The sequence below is a fragment of the Cibotium barometz genome, chromosome 9 (assembly GCF_041138505.1).
Source record: "Cibotium barometz isolate CiBa-2024 chromosome 9, ASM4113850v1, whole genome shotgun sequence".
In the NCBI taxonomy this organism is placed as follows: Eukaryota; Viridiplantae; Streptophyta; class Polypodiopsida; order Cyatheales; family Cibotiaceae; genus Cibotium; species Cibotium barometz.
In genome coordinates, this window is record NC_141054.1 from 59343925 (window position 1) to 59362017 (window position 18093).

An 18093-nucleotide genomic window follows, 5' to 3' on the forward strand; every position below is an offset into this window, starting at 1 on the left:
TGGCACTCCATGTAAATCCCAAACCCTAACTTCAATTACATAACCCTAACTCCGTTTTCCTCCATGGAACCTTAACCAATACAACCCTGGCCTTTACCTCAGCTTTGTTTTTCCAACATCAACCATAAATTTGGAAAACACTTTCCCAACTGTAATATGCAAGGTGGTGGTTTGACATAGCAGGTCTACTAAGCTAGTCAATATGATATTCCAAATGAATGCTAATTACCTAGGCTTACTCCTATTGGCTTGCCCTCTGCTTAGAGATTTTGCCTTCCTTACGTTTTCACTCTGGCGTCCTACTCTTTTGGCTTCTCAAAGGGACAGAGTCAGGTGACAATATCCCTCAATCAAAAGACTGACATTCTCCTTTACACCTGTGTCAAAAGATTCAACGTTTCACATTTTGGAAAGAAAACTTCAAGAATTGGAGAAACATATACATATATATGGTGCAAATGAGCTTGATGGCCTTGCAGACCTTGCAAAACTTGAGTACAAAAGCTTTTCGTTAACCCTGCGCCGTGGAAAAATAAAGCTGGCAAGGCCTTTCAACGATGGTACGATGCACACAGAAAAGCTCAATTGGGCATGTATTGTACAAGGATGGGGCGTGTTCTCGCTCAACCTGTGTTTGTGGTTCCAGCAGAGCTGTTGTATTGTTCATCCTCAAGCATCATCATCCCCTTGAGACTCTTGGTCAGCCAGATTGCAGTTTCACGGGGTGACACCTTACCTCGCCCAAAGGGCTTGAGAACAATAGCAAGCTCCTCAAACCTCTGTTGTTGGAGCAGTTGGGCGCTAAGTTCCAGCAACCCTTCAAGAGCTTCTGCTCTCTGGTGGTCAGACTTAACATCAAGTCCTTTGGCTGCTGCTCCTTGAGCTTTACCCATATTGTGGCACTGCTCAGATGAAGAAATTTGACTGCTAGCAACATTAGTGGTGGTGGTGGTGGGTATGGAGAAGGTGTCCATCTCTGACTTGAGCAGGTTATTGAAGTCCATATCTGCACTAGCATCAATGTCTTGATCTGCGTGATCTGTCCCAATTCTGAATGTGCTGTGTCTTATCACATGTATCACATCGTTATACACCGACCTAACAGGCCCAGGGACCCTTTTATGGATTTGAATGGTCCCTTTCTCTTGAGTTCTAACCTTGTAGTCATTATCACAACCTTGGTGAGGCCTTGAAAGAATCGTTCTGTCCGACTGATGGGCATCAGTTACCCTCCTTACATTGGCCTGCCTAGAAGGGCTCTCTCGTTCCATAGCTTCACGGAACTTGGCAATAGCACCCTCCAATGCCTTGTTCCTTTCATGGTTTCCAAGGCCCTTTCTAGTAGGCAATGCTTCATGAGTAGTGAGAGAGAATTGGGGTATTAAATCTAGCCTAGGAGCATTCACAGAGACATCTGGGGACTGGTTTGCATCTAATCCAACAAGTCTTTTTTGAGCTCCATTTGACCATCTGGCTTTTCTCACCGATGCTGGATGCACCAGTCCTTCATTCATCACACGGTGCACATCAGAAGTAGCTGTACTTCCTCTGGTTGTCCCTGCTGCTATTCGGTTTTGTAGAGATATCCTTGCAGCTTCTGCCAAAGCTGGCGAGTTCTCGTGATTAAGAAGATGAACTACTTTTGGAGTTGTAATCCGGGGGCTACCTGCAGCTAGCAGGTTCTTGCTGCTAATGGGAGAGGTACTTCTTCGTGTTGCTTTCCCGGGAAAAGGCAGTGAGGCTCGCCGTGTGTTCCCTGAAAGACCTGTTTTCTGTCTCGTTAGATGTGCCCGGTCATCTAACCCATCAGTCCGAAGCTTCAATCGAGGTGATGCCTCACCTCCTGGGAGCTGTTAAAACATGCCACCACCAACATAGTTAGACACAAGATGGACATTAAGCTGGTTACAGACAAAGCACCGCCCATCCAAGCGGACCACCAGGGATGGACGGGCTCCAACTTCCTGCAGCGGGAATGTTTCTGTAACCAGCCATAGAGTTGTGACAGAAGAAAACACATCCAATCACAACCAAGCAGAAAAGCTTACCCAGTGCCTCCCTTGATGTGCTCTCTTTGCAGAGTCTGGCTTTGGTTGTGGGGTGCCAACAGCTCTGCTTGGTGTTCGAGGGCTAGCCACAGCTGAAGCCCCTTTGGTAGCATGCCTGGATGTAGCCGGGGAGGATTTTGGCTGCAGTTTCCCATAGACTCCCTCATCTTTGCAATCAAAATGACTGTCCACCTTCTTGTCAAGCAAACCCAAAGCAAACCGTTTTTCCAGTTCGTCAACCCATGCCATGTTGTTGAGGTCGCCAGTAGCATTTGTCGAGAACATATAACTCTGACTGGAAGATCTTGATGTATCCTTTCTGTCATGGAACAGTGGCCAATCACACGGCTCAATGCCATTAAGATCAACTACTAAGTTCTCAGAATCCATCATGGGCACCCTAGAAGAACAATAATCATATGCCCTCCTCAAAGGGCTACTTTTCCCATTGATACTACTCATGTGACTGCTGTAGATGCTTTCATCAACCGTATCATCATCTAGATGATAGCTGTGCAATCGTCTTTCAGAAGCTCTAAGATGTAAGCCAGCACGCATTTGGCATTGATTCACATAAGGTTGTAAATGAGGATGCTTGAGTAGTTCAGAAGCCTGTTATTGGATTCGTTAAGTACGTATTCGCATACTAACTATGCCAAAACACTCCAAATAAAGTGCCGATTAACTTACAGTTGGCCGATGCTCCGGGTTCTTTCTCAACATGCTTTTGATTATCCCCTTCCTGCCACAGATATTGATATGAATACAACTTAGAACAAATAAAAACGTACTCATATAAATCCATGGAACCTACATGCGCATTTCACGTCACTGTTTGAGCATGTCCACATTGCAAAATCAACTACAGTCACTAACCAGAAATTAACAAAGAACACTCACAGAGGTGCAGAATACATTGCAGGCAAAGGTCCAACAGTGGATTTGTTGATCTTGCTTATCAGTCCTTGCATGTCCTGCCAGCAAAGAAATAAAGTTTCATATATCCTTCAAACAGTTACAGTTCCACAGTACTTTGTTTGATTGCCACATGTCATCAGCTCTGACGGTCTTGGCACAACAAACCGCATTTAGCCAATGACCAACCTATGGGCGAACTTCATTGCCCATCCATGACCAGCAGCCTGGCGCCCATCATCAAATTCTCTAATACCAGGGAAAGGTGGGCTGGTTGTGAAAAGGTCCTTAGTTTACGTTACTCGTTATGATAAGGTGCATATTTTTCATTTCGAGTGTCAGAATGAGCTTACAAATGCTTTGAAGGCAGGCTTGTGTGCAGCCATTTCGTACATGCAACATCCTGTTGAGGCAATCAATTATAAGAGTCTCTTCACACCAATACGTGAACATGCAAACAAAAAAACATTCCAAAACGAGGAACCTACCAAGAGACCATATATCTGACTTGAAACCATAAGGGATGTCTGCAAGGAGCTCGGGGCACATGTAATTCGGGGTCCCGACCACCTGCCCACCCAATCCAAAAGCTCATTACAACAATAGCATATGTTTTGCCCCCAGCACAAAATATATCAAGATGAAAATAGATAAGACTAATGATGGCCCTACCGCACCACTACCATCCCCATCCAAATGTCTTCGCAATCCCGGGCAGCTCCATCTTTGTGAAGCCACCCTAACCCTCATGACAAAGAAACGATCGACTCTAAAGCAATCAAGAGACTTACGGATGAAGTGAGATCATCTGTTTTCAGCATTTTTGCAAGACCGAAATCTCCTGCAACCAATGAATTCACTTGAAATACTTAGGCAAGGCCCACCAAATCTTAAAGGACTTGAACAGAAAGCCTTAGCAACATTTTAGTGGCTAATATATGTTTTGATGATTCCTAAAGCTCCACCTTGGCCAAAAAAAAAACCAACGTAAATCTCGGATAGACCTTCTCACCTAGCCTGACATCTTGATCCTTGGTCAAGAATATGTTTGAACACTGTCATACAGGTACAATTAGTTCTACTTTCATGGCTTTTGAACGTGTGCATAATGAGTGCTAGCATCACAGCTGCCCACCTTTAGATCACGATGAAGTATGTGATTAGAGTGAAGATGCTCCACAGCTAGTAAGAGCTGTGCCAACCACTTGCACAGCCTCTGTGAAGAGAAAATAAACAGGCAATGTTGGACCTTGATCCATTACACAAAGAACGGATAGACATAAGGACTACAAGGTTCGCGCTCTTAAGCAACATTGGAAAAAGTCAAAGAGGCACAAACCTCCTCTGAAAAGTAAATCCCATTAGACTTTCTGATCAAATCGGCCCTGCAAGACAATCATCACAATAGGCACAACCACTCTCACTTCCATGGCTGTTATGACCAAGCTTAAGTAGTAAAACCTTAGATGATCTATAGAACTTACATGTCTCCGCCTTCGCAATACGATAAAATAATGCACACATAACAGCCCTACAAGTAACAAACACTGTGAGCAATGCAAGAATGCACTGATAAAGAACCATGTGATTGTTCACAAGAGAGTAAAACACTGTGAGCAATGCAAGAATGCACCGATAAAGAACCATGTGATTGTTCACAAGAGAGTAAAACATCCATGGTGAATCTTCCTTACAAAAGCCTGTAGAGACTAAATGCATTTCACACCCGTCCAAAAAAAAGCAGAGGGGAAGGGCTATGGATGGGCATGATTGCCCCCCTACAAGCAGCCGCCCAGTGGCAAGGATGGGCAGGTGACATGTAAAAAGGACCTCCGACCCTAAATCCCAACCTGATTCTCTAGAGGTTTAATTTTAGCCAACAAGAAAAACGCATTCTGTTGCACTTTGAAAACCAGACTTAGCTAAAAATATACACATATATACTGATCCATAATGCCACCTACAAATCAGACTTCTGGAAAGAGGACGATTTTGCACCTTTTCCACCCAAGACTCTTTATACTCCACAATGTAAGGATGTGAAACCTTAGAAACCAAGGCCATCTGCAAGCAGAAGCATATTGAGCTGAGCAAAGCACTGCCTCCACTGCAAATTGTGTGCCAAAATGCAAATGTTGTAGAAGCAGATGATCAATACAAAAAATTAGAATTCCTGCTCACCTCCTGATGTGCTGACCTGCGGCATCTATCCGTCTGTCGTGCAAGCCTTATTTTCTTTAACACATACCTGGTCCAACCACACAACAGCAGGCATGTTAACACATAAAATTTTAGCCCATTAAGAAGTCACGACCAAAATGCAAAGCCACCAGCATAATGCAAAGGCTTTGACCAGACACATAGACTGGCAATAGATAAAGAAGCCTTACTTTTTTCTCTCTAGCTTGTGATAGACGAGTATGGCAGAGCCAAAGGCACCTCTTCCAATCTGCTCCATGATTTCATAGTGATCCATTCTGGACGATGTGAGTTCTTTCATGTTGATGTTGGCTTACAGAGGCCCAGTTTGATGATGGCAGCGACAAGGAAACTTTGAGAGGTTACATTTCAACAGGGCATGGAAAAGCTCTTCTTTGAAGAGAGCTTGGACTAAAGACGTTATAAGGCAGCCTTGGCAAGCTGTCCGTTTAACATCCTATGCATATCCTTTCTCTGCTAAAATAAATTTGCTGACGCGGAATTGGAATTTAAGGCACAAGCTTTCCCGGTTCTCAAGTCACCAGTCGACCTGTAAGAAAGCCAAGGCGTAATGTGCGCAGATGGCTGGCAGTCAGGCGAATTAGGGTTTCGGGCTCTAATTGATCCGAAATAAATAAGGGTTTCAATCTCTGTGATAAAAAAGAAAGCAAAACTTGATTAGGTTTTCTGAAACTAGAAAGAAGAGAAGGAGTTGATTAGGGCTTCAAGCTCTCTGAACCAGAGACAGCAGAAAGACGATAGCGGAGAAAGAGAGAGGACAGCAGGCAAGGCAATAGTGCATGAGGCGGCGTCATAGCTGCACGAAGGAGACAGAGATTGTGGGGACGACATTGTACAGGCCTAGTGTCAAGGTAGGCCACGGCAGCCAGGTTTGATGCAGAAACGGTGGAACAGTGGGACCTTCTCATCGGTGGTAAAACAACAGTAGAAATTCGCAGGGGAGCAAAAAGAATGAATGAAGATGAAACCCTCACACAGAATGGAGATAAAACCCCGATCAGAAGAAAAACCTAAGATAAAAATATGACAACCCTAACAGAGTGAAGATTAAAACCCTGGCACAGAAGAAAACCATAATGCAAGCTAAGGATGAAACGCGAACCCTAACACGGATGAAAATCGTAACACAGGCTAAAGATGGAATGCAGGTGAGAAGCCTAACACAGACTGAAGACGGAATACTTCTAGCGCAGATGAAAAACCTGACACAGGCTACGGAAGAAGCCCTGACACAGATGAAAACTCTGACACGGGCTGAGGGTGAAACCGATGAAGACGATGAGAAATTGAGAATTCAAGAAGTACCTTTGTGCTGCTTTTTTGGTGTTGCCGTTTGTTTTGCTTTCTTGATTGCAAGCCACTGGCTATGGCGATTGTGCAGAGAAAAAGCGATCAGAGATTTTGTCGCAACCCAAAAAACTGACATGCAACAACAGCATAAAGCTTCTACAGACACAGAGATAGAGAGAAAGAAACCTCTCTATCTTTTCCTACCCCCTTCTCGCTCTGCAGCTTGCCGACCGTAGAATTTGATTCCTCAGAGGGACAGAGAGAACATGGACCAAGCCAGAATCAGCATCAGCAAGTGGTAATGATGGTGCAAGAAGACAACGACGAAACGCTCTCTGTGCGGCTGTGGAAAAATGCAGTGTGTGTGTGTGTGTTTTGCAAGGTGGCTGATGAAAAGGGGAAGATGAAGCTCTCATCACACTAGATCAATGGTGGAGGTGGTAGATATCAATGTTTAATCTCTGCACAACAAAAAATGGCCTATGCCTGTTTTTTCTGTTAGGATCGACTGATAGGGCTTTACTGCTTCACTTCTCTTTCTTTAGAACAGGAGAAGCAGATGAATGTATATCTGTTGGTCACGACTCACCATCACCAGCACTGTCTTTTCGTTTGTTCTATTAGGGTTATCTGTTCACAGCGGTAAACGCAGTAGTAACCACGTCGGGGAGTTCTTAGAATGACTAGATTCTTGCCTATATGAGTTGGACAGAGTTGCCTACCACACTAGACCCAGGTTGCCTTTTCCAAACATGGGCACCACAAATGTCAAGGTGAAGTTGAAAGGTGAACTGGTGTAGTGAAGAGCATTCATAGGACTTCATTTGTTTCTGCTTCGAGTTCCAATGACAAAATGTACCTGACCCTTAATTTGAAGTTTGGATTATTATTTTTTTCCTCTTTACTTTTAAAATTTCCCTCCTCCAACTTATGTTTGAATGATGTCCCTATGTAAGCTGGGTGGGTTTTGGACCTTTGACATCCTTATAGGGGAAGGTGCTCATTTTTAAGCGACAATTTCAACAGGTTGAGTGGTTCAAAGCTATATACAGAATCTAAGCAAGTGCCTCGAAAGAGCCCCAAAAACCTCTCCCAAAAGAAAAAAGAAAAAAAAAGAAACTCCACAAGGTTCAAAGCTATATACAGAATCCAAGGAACCCCCTCTCCCCATAAAAACCTCTCCTTGAGGCCCAATTGAAGTCTAAGACTTTAAGCTTCACCCCAAATGCGCACGCATGTAGAAATATTTGGGCTTCTACAACCTCTGTCGAAGAGCTTACAATTGCAATCGTGACTTGTGGCCAGTCGAGCTACACTCAAGGTCAAATCATGATGCAAGCCTATGACTTGATCTCCACCAAATCTATGGGGTATCAATAAAGAAATGCTCCAGTTCAGAATGATTCACAACCAAAGAATCGTATTAATCATCCATGAACTTGCAATTTATTCAATCAAAAGAAGTGTGAATGCAACCACTTACTATGTGGCCTCTCTCTTAATTAGCTTACACCCACACTAGATAAGGCATTGGTGGGAAAATGTTCAAGCTTTGCTAGATGGTGCTCCACTTTTCATTGTATTTTGCATTAGATCTCTCAAGCATCTTTTATATGAATTAGCTTATGAGTGCCCTTTTTTATAAACCACACCTATAAACCTAGGGTCGAGCCAAATGGCATCCATTTGGCTTTACCTCATTCCTTTGCATGGCATAACACCCTTTAACTTATGCAACCCCCCCCCCCCCCCAAAAAAAAAAATCTCAATCTCTCTCTCTCTCTCTCTCTCTCTCTCTCTCTCTCTCTCTCTCTCTCTCTCTCTCTCTCTCTCTCTCTCTCTCTCTCTCTCTCTCTCTCTCTCTCTCTGGACATAGGAAGCAACATAGTGCGGTCACAATGAAAGAGGGTACATGATGGCAATGCTAGAAGGTGACCACAAGGTGGTGATAGAGGTTAGTTATAAGCAATGATGGCTCAAAAAGTGTAGCTATGATTTTTTATTTTATTTTATTTTTTATTTTACAGATTAAGAGGAGAAAGGAGATGTGCATTTGGATAAAGAGGGATGGACGAGTAGTAAGGGACATCATCGTGCATGCTACTCTTCTTTATTAATAAAAGTACTTCACATGAGGTTCCACAAAGATACAAAACAAGAAGTTGTGCGCTGAGATAACTAGATACAATTGACCATTGGTGAAAGGCCAACAATAATGATTTTTTCAAGATTGAAAACTCTTGCTTATACGACAAGTTCAAAAGCACTTAATGTATTCTTCTAGTCAACTTTCAAAAGGACTGACACCTATTTCTTCTCAATCACTTCTTAGAGAAAATTATCACAAAGTAACATGTTATTTCTATTGGTCGTTTCCAAATTCTCTCTCCACCCAAGTTCAAGTCCCACCGTTGGTCGTATATGCCCTCATGTTGCATTCTACCAATGTTAATACGCCCCTCTCTCTCTCTCTCTCTCTCTCTCTCTCTCTCTCTCTCTCTCTCTCTCTCTCTCTCTCTATATATATATATATATATATATATATATATACATGTATATATATATATATATGTATATGTATATGTATATATATATATATATGTATAAGTATATATATATATATGTATATGTATATATATATATATATGTGTATATGTATATATATATATATATATATGTATATGTATATGTATATGTATATATATATATATATATGTGTATATGTATATATATATATATATGTATATGTATATATATATGTATATGTATATGTATATATATATATGTATATGTATATATATATGTATATGTATATGTATATATATATGTATATGTATATGTATATATATATATGTATATGTATATATATATGTATATGTATATGTATATATATATGTATATGTATATATATATATATATATGTATATGTATATATATATATATATATGTATATGTATATATATATATATATATATGTATGTATACACACACACACACATATGCATATGCATATGCATATATATGTATGTATGTATAGATATATATATACATGTATATATACATACACACACACACATATATATATGTAGTTCTAGCTACCACCATTAAAAAAATATGCACTAAGTTCATGTACTAGTCTATTCATTTAAACACTCACCACAACAAACTTAAAGCACCAAACCTGTCCCCATGTGACATTAGAGAATCATTTTTTAATTTCATTTCAAAAAGCTTGAGACTTAATGATTCTCCTATTATTGTCAAGGATTGTGATTGTGTAACTACTCCATAATGAGCAAAAACCTAGATCATAATGCAAGTTGTTAAGACCCACGTCATTAAATTGAGTGAAGTCTCACAAGCGCTCTCCTCATTTTATTTTTATTTTGCGAGGAAACAATTATGTGCATGATGAAGAAACCTACTTTATGAAAATCATTTCAAATTTCTCAAATGTAGATTATTCTCATGGTGCTAGTGAAAGCCTAGAAAATTCAAACTATCAAGCACAAGGCATAAAACCTTTTTTTTGTAATAATTTTAATAATGGGTGTGCCTTAAAATTTTGAAAAGAAGAAATTGGGATGTAGGATCAAAGCTTTTGAATCTTTTGGTATTATTTCTAGGGAATCTAGTACTATTTGATATGGCCAAGTGGTGTGAAACTGATAGAAAGTCTCAACACATCATGTGAGTGATATTTGAGGATGAACATTCTTTGTCAATAGAATAACAAACCACTAAGATTAACTATTGTCTTACAAAGTGTTTATTGTCTTAAAATAAACACTTTGTAAAAATAAATGTAGAAATGTCAAAAAAGGCTAGCATAAGTGTGCTAAAATCACCCACACACCCTACATGTCAGGGAATTAAACTTGGCTCTCATAAGTTGGGAAGACACATAAAAAAAGAAGAAGCTAATATCAAAGTATAGGGACCACTATTTAGGAAGATCTATATGTTATCCTTTTTTAACTATTGATGGAGGAAGTTTCATCCTTTCAATTATCTCATCATGTCATTTCACCAAGTTTGAATTGTTCTAGTCTTAAAAGGGCTAAGTGATAAGCTTGAGGCACCTATTTCATGAACATTAATAAAGACACATTCTTGGTGGATTCTTGTAAAGGTTGATTTTATAGTTTTCACAATATTCTTTTTGTTGTCTTACTAAACCTCCAAATATAGTAAGCAATGTACTCTATTTACCACCTCATTTCATCACGTTTAGATCATTACTACTTGAGATAAGGTTGATTTTATAGTTTTCACAATATTCTTTCTGTTGTCTTACTAAACCTCCAAATATAGTAAGCAATGTACTCTATTTACCACCTCATTTCATCACGTTTAGATCATTACTACTTGAGATACCCATATCATAAGCACTTTGGGACCTTTTCACACATATTTAAACTCTTTTTAATTGAAAAACTCTTTAATATAGTCATCTCAGCCAATACCCAAATCCCCTAGAAGAGATTGAGAAACTACAACTTGCTTAGAAGCTCGTGCAAGAGACCCTAGAAATACCCATTACACCTACAAATTTGCCCAATAAGCCACTTTACTAATGAATCCTTTGCTGCAAGAAGAGACTCTTAATGATCTAAAGAAAAGTGATGTCAAGTCTCAGGCTAAGCTTAGTCTCCATCCCCTAGGTCATTGAGGAAGTCCTCAAACCTACTTTTGAACCCATGTTAGAATCAAAAGCAGAGGGATTACAATTTGCAGCTATAGACTTGTCCCATAAGGCTAGTTCTTTGTCCTCTAATATTGCCAACACTATTAGGTTTTTAATAATGTTTCTTAAGACATATTGAAAAGGATGAAAAATATGTCAAATTATCACTTAAAAAATTTTCCACTAGTGTTTAAATCTTAAGGTGCCAAAAATTATCCATGTAACCCTAAATAATTTGGCATTGCCATCTCCCCTTGTGCACAACACTCATTGTGGCTCCAATCACAAGAGACAACCCACAAATAGGCCATCATGTGCCCATTTCACTTCTTGTCTTGCTAACCCAACCTTCTTTAACAAGGGTGACCTTGAGTGATCCGTGAAAGGCCAAAGCATGGCTAAATAGCAAAAAAAAGGATTCCAAGCACTCTTGAGGCACATGTTGCATATCACTTTCACAAAGCACAATCTAATGTTACCCATCGCACTCGTGCTTCAAATTGACGCACAACCACTTGTGCACACACCATTGGTGTTGTACATCGAAACCTCTATTGTAGTATTTCCATTGCTAAGGACCCCATCAAGTGGCCAAGTATCCTACCAAGAACACTTTGAATACCTCAAAGAACACACCAAGACCACTTTGAATACCTTAAATGACATACTATTGACACCATCATGTCATGGTTGTGGCTATGATCAAAGAAGTTGTAAAAGCTTCGATCTCTAAGCTAGCCAAAGATAAATTTGTGCAAATTAGTAACCACAAGAACCTGTAAAAGCTTTAACCTCTAAAGATAAATTTGTGCAAACAAATGACCACGTGGTAAAATACTCAAAACACTTTGGAAAAGGTGATGATAGAGTTACCATAGAGAGGGTGCTTTCTTTAACGAGCAATAAGGGCGAGAAGTTTTGCAAAACTGGTGAGCAGTTGACATCGTAATACATAGGTACCTCTAACATTACTCTCTTTCACTCTTTCATTCACTCCCTCTCTCTCTCTCTCTCTCTCTCTCTCTCTCTCTCTCTCGGGATATTGACACATGTACATACCAACACATTTCACACTTTTGCGAGATATTGATAAAAGTCGCTTCCAGACATGAGAAATAGAATAAAAAATCCATGGAAAACACTAATAAGTGTTCTTGGTTGAAATCGTAGCACATAGCTACCTTTAACATTTATCGCTCTCTCTCTCTCTCTCTCTCTCTCTCTCTCTCTCTCTCTCTCTCTCTCTCTCTCTCTCTCTCTCTCTCTCTCTCTCTCTCTCTCTCTCTCTCTCTCTCTCTCTCTCTCTCTATTGACACATGTATACACCAACACATTACACACTTTTGAGAGATATTGATAAAAGTCGCTTTCATACATGATACATTGAATACAAAATCCATGGAAAATACCAATAAGTGTTCTTGGTTGAAATAGTAACACATAGGTACCTCTAACATTTCTCTCTCTCATTCTCTCTCTCTCTCTCTCTCTCTCTCTCTCTCTCTCTCTCTCTCTCTCTCTCTCAGAGGTTATTGACACATATACACACCAACAAATTGCACACTTTTGAGAGATATTGATAAAAGTCACTTCCATACATGAGAGATTGAATATAAAATCCATGGAAAACATCAATAAGTGTTCTTGGTTGAAATCGTAACACATATCTAACATTTCTCTCTCTCTCTCTCTCTCTCTCTCTCTCTCTCTCTCTCTCGGGTTATTAACACATGTACACACCAACAAATTGTGCGCTTTTGAGAGATATTGATAAAAGTCACTTCCATACATGAGACATTGAATACAAAATCCATGGAAAACATCAATAAGTGCTCTTGGTTGAAATCGTGACACATAGGTACCTCTAACATTACTCTCTCTCTCTCTCTCTCTCTCTCTCTCTCTCTCTCTCTCTCTCTCTCTCTCTCTCTCTCGGGATAAGGATTCATGTACACACCAACACATTGCACACTTTTGCAAGATATTGATAAAAGTCTCTTCTATACATGAGACATTGAATACAAAATCCATGGAAAACATCAATAAGTGTTCTTGGAAACCAATGACATGGCCATCTCCACATGATTCATATTCCATGTGGGGCACCAACACTACTTGAAGTTGTATGATCTTGCTGGTTTGTGTTGGGTCCGGGAGGTCCCCCTCAATTCGGATACTAATATGGGTTGGTCATGTTAGGCTGTGGTATACCATAAGGGTATGGCATCATTACTGATGTCATTTCTACTCCAGGTGGTGGGTGGATAATAAGCAAGTTGTTGGGTTGAATTGGTAGCTCTCTAGGTGGTGGTGGATAGTAAGAAAGTTGCCGAGTTGTAGAAGTAGCACCACGTGGTACATATGCATCATGCCCTAGCAACCATTGGGCTTGTCTACACCAAGGTTCCTCCAACAAAATTTGAGCTTGCATGCTTGCTTGAATAATTTTATTGGATTCTTTTCCTTGAAACCACATGGAACCTAGGTCTATGGGCACATCTTGCAAATGAGCCAACTCCTGATTATAGCACATCCAATTATTTTCTATGTTTATACAATGTTGGCAAAGCTCCTTGCATGCCTTAGCCATGACACCAGTCCTCCCTGCAAAGCAATCAAGGACTAGTTCCCCCTCCATTGTGAAAGTACCAAGAAGCCACCTACCAAAATGAAGAAAAACTTAAGATCAATGTCCATGATTGTATCGAATCATTACCAACAAAAAGTGTGTGGTGTTTATTATGTACCTTGCAGTCTCAATGGGTCACTTAGTTGCACCGCGTAGTGGATGATTATATGTCCCCCTAATATGAGTGGCATGCACGCTTTCATTTTAGGTGGAGTGACTCACTCAAAAGGTTAGTGAAGTGTGTAAACCCACAGTTCATAGTAGTTGATGCATCATTACCGTTCACTCTCATATATCTTGGAGGTTGGTGGGTGTCGAACAAACACCCCAATAATCAACATTATTACATGCACACTCATGACATACACCTCGTTTGTTTGAAAAATGATTTAGAGCTTTCTTTTAATTTCCCAATACTAGAAGAAAAGAAAGTGGTGATTTATACCTCTTCAAAATCTCTCTCGTCAAAGCAATGGTAACTCTCTTACAACTCAAAATATAAAGTGCATTGTAGAGCTAGATCATGCGCTCTTGCTATCTCCACTATGTCACCAAAATGATCACTGATGCAAGTGGTTACAAAGGTTCCATCCTCTCTTAAGAACTCATTGGCAAGCACACATGCAGCCTCAACAAGCTCTTTCTCCAAATGTTTCAGTGAGGGACTAGCAGAAGTGTCCTTATCTATAGGTAACCCTATTGGAAAATCTTCCCACACTATTGAACATCCTCCCAAAGATGAGGGTTGGCTTCCTATATTTTTAGACTTGTTCAAGCCCCCAACAAACTTTGCCAACCTAGTGTAATGCTTGGGAGCCAAGTTAATATTAGAACCTTATTGGAATTAGAAATAGTTATGTTCAAAATACAAGTTGGGGTTTTCATGCACTTATTGCTGTGAGATGTTTCTCCCAATAATATTGTCAACTATATCAGTGATGGCTCCCAAAATAGCCATGTGCTTTGGTGATATATTTCGAAACACTTATATACAAAAATAAAACATGGTTATGCAAAAAACAAAACATGGTTACACAATTAAACACATGCTTTAAAGGAAACGATTACAATAACTATAAAAGAATGTTAGTAATTACTAGTTGGAGGATTGTCTAAACTAGCTGTGTCATTGTCTTTGTCCTCCTCCACCTCCTTATCTTCCCTGTCATCGTCCTCCTCTACCTTGTCATCATTCTCCTCATCTTTGCTTATAACCTTTCTTTTTCTTGTGACTTTCTTCCTTTTTTAGCGACCAATTCTCTCCACAATTGACTTGCCACCTTTCTTTTTCGTGCCAAGATTTGTTGCACATTTGTCTTGCCCACTTGGTTCTTTTGCGACATTTGTAGGCAATGCTTCCCCCCAGTGCTGCATACCCTTGTTACACCTTTCTTGCCATGGCCTATAGGTTGCTTTAATCCCTCAGCTCCATACCTCTTAGGTTGATGTAGATATGCTTCACAAAATTATGTCAAATAGATGGATAACATGGAGAAAGGCATGCAATATATCACATGGAGCAAGGCATGGGATTATACCTTTCCAAGGCCTCCTCTTCAAGGGTTATATCCCATTGGCATAATCTAACCACCATGGGCACAAACTACAGACCTCTTTTTTGGCAAGTTCTTCTATCCAAATTTCTGGATATATGCCATTATCCTCGACCCACTTATCTGCGGGATGACAAAGCTCGAGGAAAGAAACTATGTCCTTCATCAAAACCCACCACTTGGTAACAAATATGATAATTCAGAAGTAGTCTTATATCAGTATACCTATAGCTGGCACACAAGCTCATGGAATGAATTATTGTGTTTTAATCATACCTATATATGGTGTGTCTTGCTGTACACATGATGGTGTGGCTGAGATGATGCTGTGACCAAAGACCACATTAATTTTTGCTAAGTCACAAATGCGGTGTCGAAGTGTTTTGCTTTACAATTGCTCAAATAATCTTTCAAGGACATTTTTTCCTCTGATTCCCCTTCCTTGTGAACCTCCCCCAAGATTGGCTTCTCTTCTTCCATTTTGCACTTCATATCAAGTGATGTAGTTATTAAGTGATGCCAATACACGTGCTTATTGAAGAACGCAGGAAATGCAAGTTCTCTGCTTTGTACACATGTAGTCTTCATGGCATTCTCTCCTTTAGCAATTATTTGAACCAACTTGCTCTTTTTACACAGCAATCTATAATTGCTCATTTAGAGACAAGTTGGAGTATGCTATGAGTTGCAGCTTCTCTATTGTGAATTGTTGCTACTTCTCATGCCAATCCTAGTTCTTAAATATAATATCAAAGAAATTCTTTCCATTTACAAGATTTGCAATGGCTGCGAATGTGTACCCCCTTTTTCATGAAAATTAGCTATGTTTCCTTCAAGTAATTCTGGTACACTTCTTCCTCATCGTCTATGTGTTCCCCTTCCTTAGGTAATCCTCTTATTTTCATTTGAATCATCTTCTTGAAGTCATCTTGTAATTTTGATGCACTTCTTCCTCATCGTCTATGCGTTCCTCTTCCTTAGGCAATCCTCTTGTTTTCGTTTGAATCATCTTCTTGAATTCATCTTGTAATTACAAATCAAGATGGAAAATGTTTAAGAAAATTGGAGCTAAAGAAGTAACATCTTTGACACAAATATTAGAGGTACGTACAAATATTACCTGAAAAACAAATTGGGACAACAACGCTATTGGGACACTGAACTAACTTGGTTTGCCCACTTTTTTATTATTGCGAGCAACTATTTTGGTTGCCCACTTCTGTTCATCCTCTGTTAGCTTCTACAGTAGAGTATTTAGATTTGCAAGATCGAAACGTGCATAAGAAAAATATAATGGTCTAGTGTGTGTGGAACATGCGCTTGCGAAATATTTATATACGTGTTGAGGTTTGAAAGGTTCATTAATAACTCTACCTCTTCTTCCTTTGTGAAGGAAATGATGTGACACTGAACTTGAGTATACATATCCTTCGAATGTAACCATTCTATGTATCCAAGAAAATGAAGAAAATTATATTGAAGCTTTCAAGCAAATTAGAAAACATTTCAAAGAAAGAAGTGTGAATTTAACTTAAGAAAGAAGTGTGAATTTAACTTACTTGTTTGTGTTGAAATATGCAAGTGAATGGGTGTGTGCTAATTATGATTAATTATTTATCTTTGAACTCTCAAATTATAGGGATGGAAATCCCAACCCTAAAACATATCCATATCTTGATTGGACGCATCATTGCTTCTTACATGTGCATCTTCTATTGCCTTCACTAGTGCTACTACTCATCTCACCAAAGCCAATTTCTTTGTTTACTTGTATCTTACGAGAGTGGTAGGGTTACAACATCTATAGCCTTTCTGCTCCAAAGCATTTTGGCTCCAACTTTGTTCTCATTTCATTGGGAACATTCACATATGCAATACATCCAAACACTTTTAAGTGAGACACATCTAGTTTTATGCCTGTAAACTTCTGTTCAATCATCATACCACGGGAACAAGCCCTTAGCAAGAGACTGTAAAAAGGGAGTCTGTAATTAAGTGGGTAGTGGTGAAAAGGTGAGAGGTATCTACTGATGAGAGAATCAAGGGTAGCATGAGTGAATATAGGGGTGTGGAAAGATTCTAGGAAAAGGTGCCCGTAGATGTAGGGGAGGTGGCACAAATCAAGGAGAAATCAATGGGATTAGATGCTTGTGGCATCTTGTGGATGTACAACCTATAAATTGAGGCATTTGCCTAATGAGAAATTGTTGGTTTTTGAGTATCCATGCCTACATTAAGCTATTAGATTAATGCTGGTTTTTGAGTATCCATGCCTACATTAAGCTATTAGATTAATTCCTCACTAATCTCATCTTAATCATCATCTAATAACTTGCTAATTATGTTTATTCTTGCATTTGATCCACCATAGCTCATCACAATGCTGCAAATTTAACATGGTATCAGAGCCAAGCTTAGGATTCATCTGATTTTTGAGCCTAATTACCTTGCTAATTATTCTACTAATCATAATTAAAAGTTAATACACTTTTTAGCTCTTTTTTCAACCATTCTCCGTACCCCCAACTAGTGGAGGAGCTCCCTCTCCCTCCAGCCTTAATAATAGGCTAAAAACTCCTAGCCTTATCTAGCTACAAGCCCACGCTCCAGCCCATCTATTCAGCTCGTCGAATCGCTGCCCGAAACCGTCGATTTTTGCTGATTAAGAGGCACCGTTTTTCTGAAGGAGATCTCAGATCTACACTCACTCAAAGTGAATCAGCCTAATTCCTCTTAGCCCCAGGGGTTTTC

General features: G+C 39.7%; 1 protein-coding gene across 1 annotated transcript; it reads right to left on the minus strand.

Annotated features, from left to right (window-relative positions):
- Positions 1-427: 427 nt before the first annotated feature.
- On the minus strand, positions 428-7141 carry LOC147635773 (serine/threonine-protein kinase Nek1-like). Its single transcript, XM_086803173.1, has 15 exons — positions 6489-7141; positions 5354-5712; positions 5145-5211; positions 4962-5027; positions 4448-4494; positions 4303-4348; positions 4099-4179; positions 3976-4018; positions 3755-3804; positions 3452-3533; positions 3317-3366; positions 2949-3022; positions 2739-2790; positions 2049-2660; positions 428-1850 (listed from the first exon to the last, which is right to left on the minus strand). The coding sequence occupies exons 2-15, from the start codon at positions 5461-5463 to the stop codon at positions 624-626; spliced, it is 2607 nt and encodes an 868-aa protein (XP_086659299.1). The 5' UTR covers positions 5464-5712; positions 6489-7141; the 3' UTR covers positions 428-623.
- Between the last annotated feature and the right edge of the window lie 10952 nt (positions 7142-18093).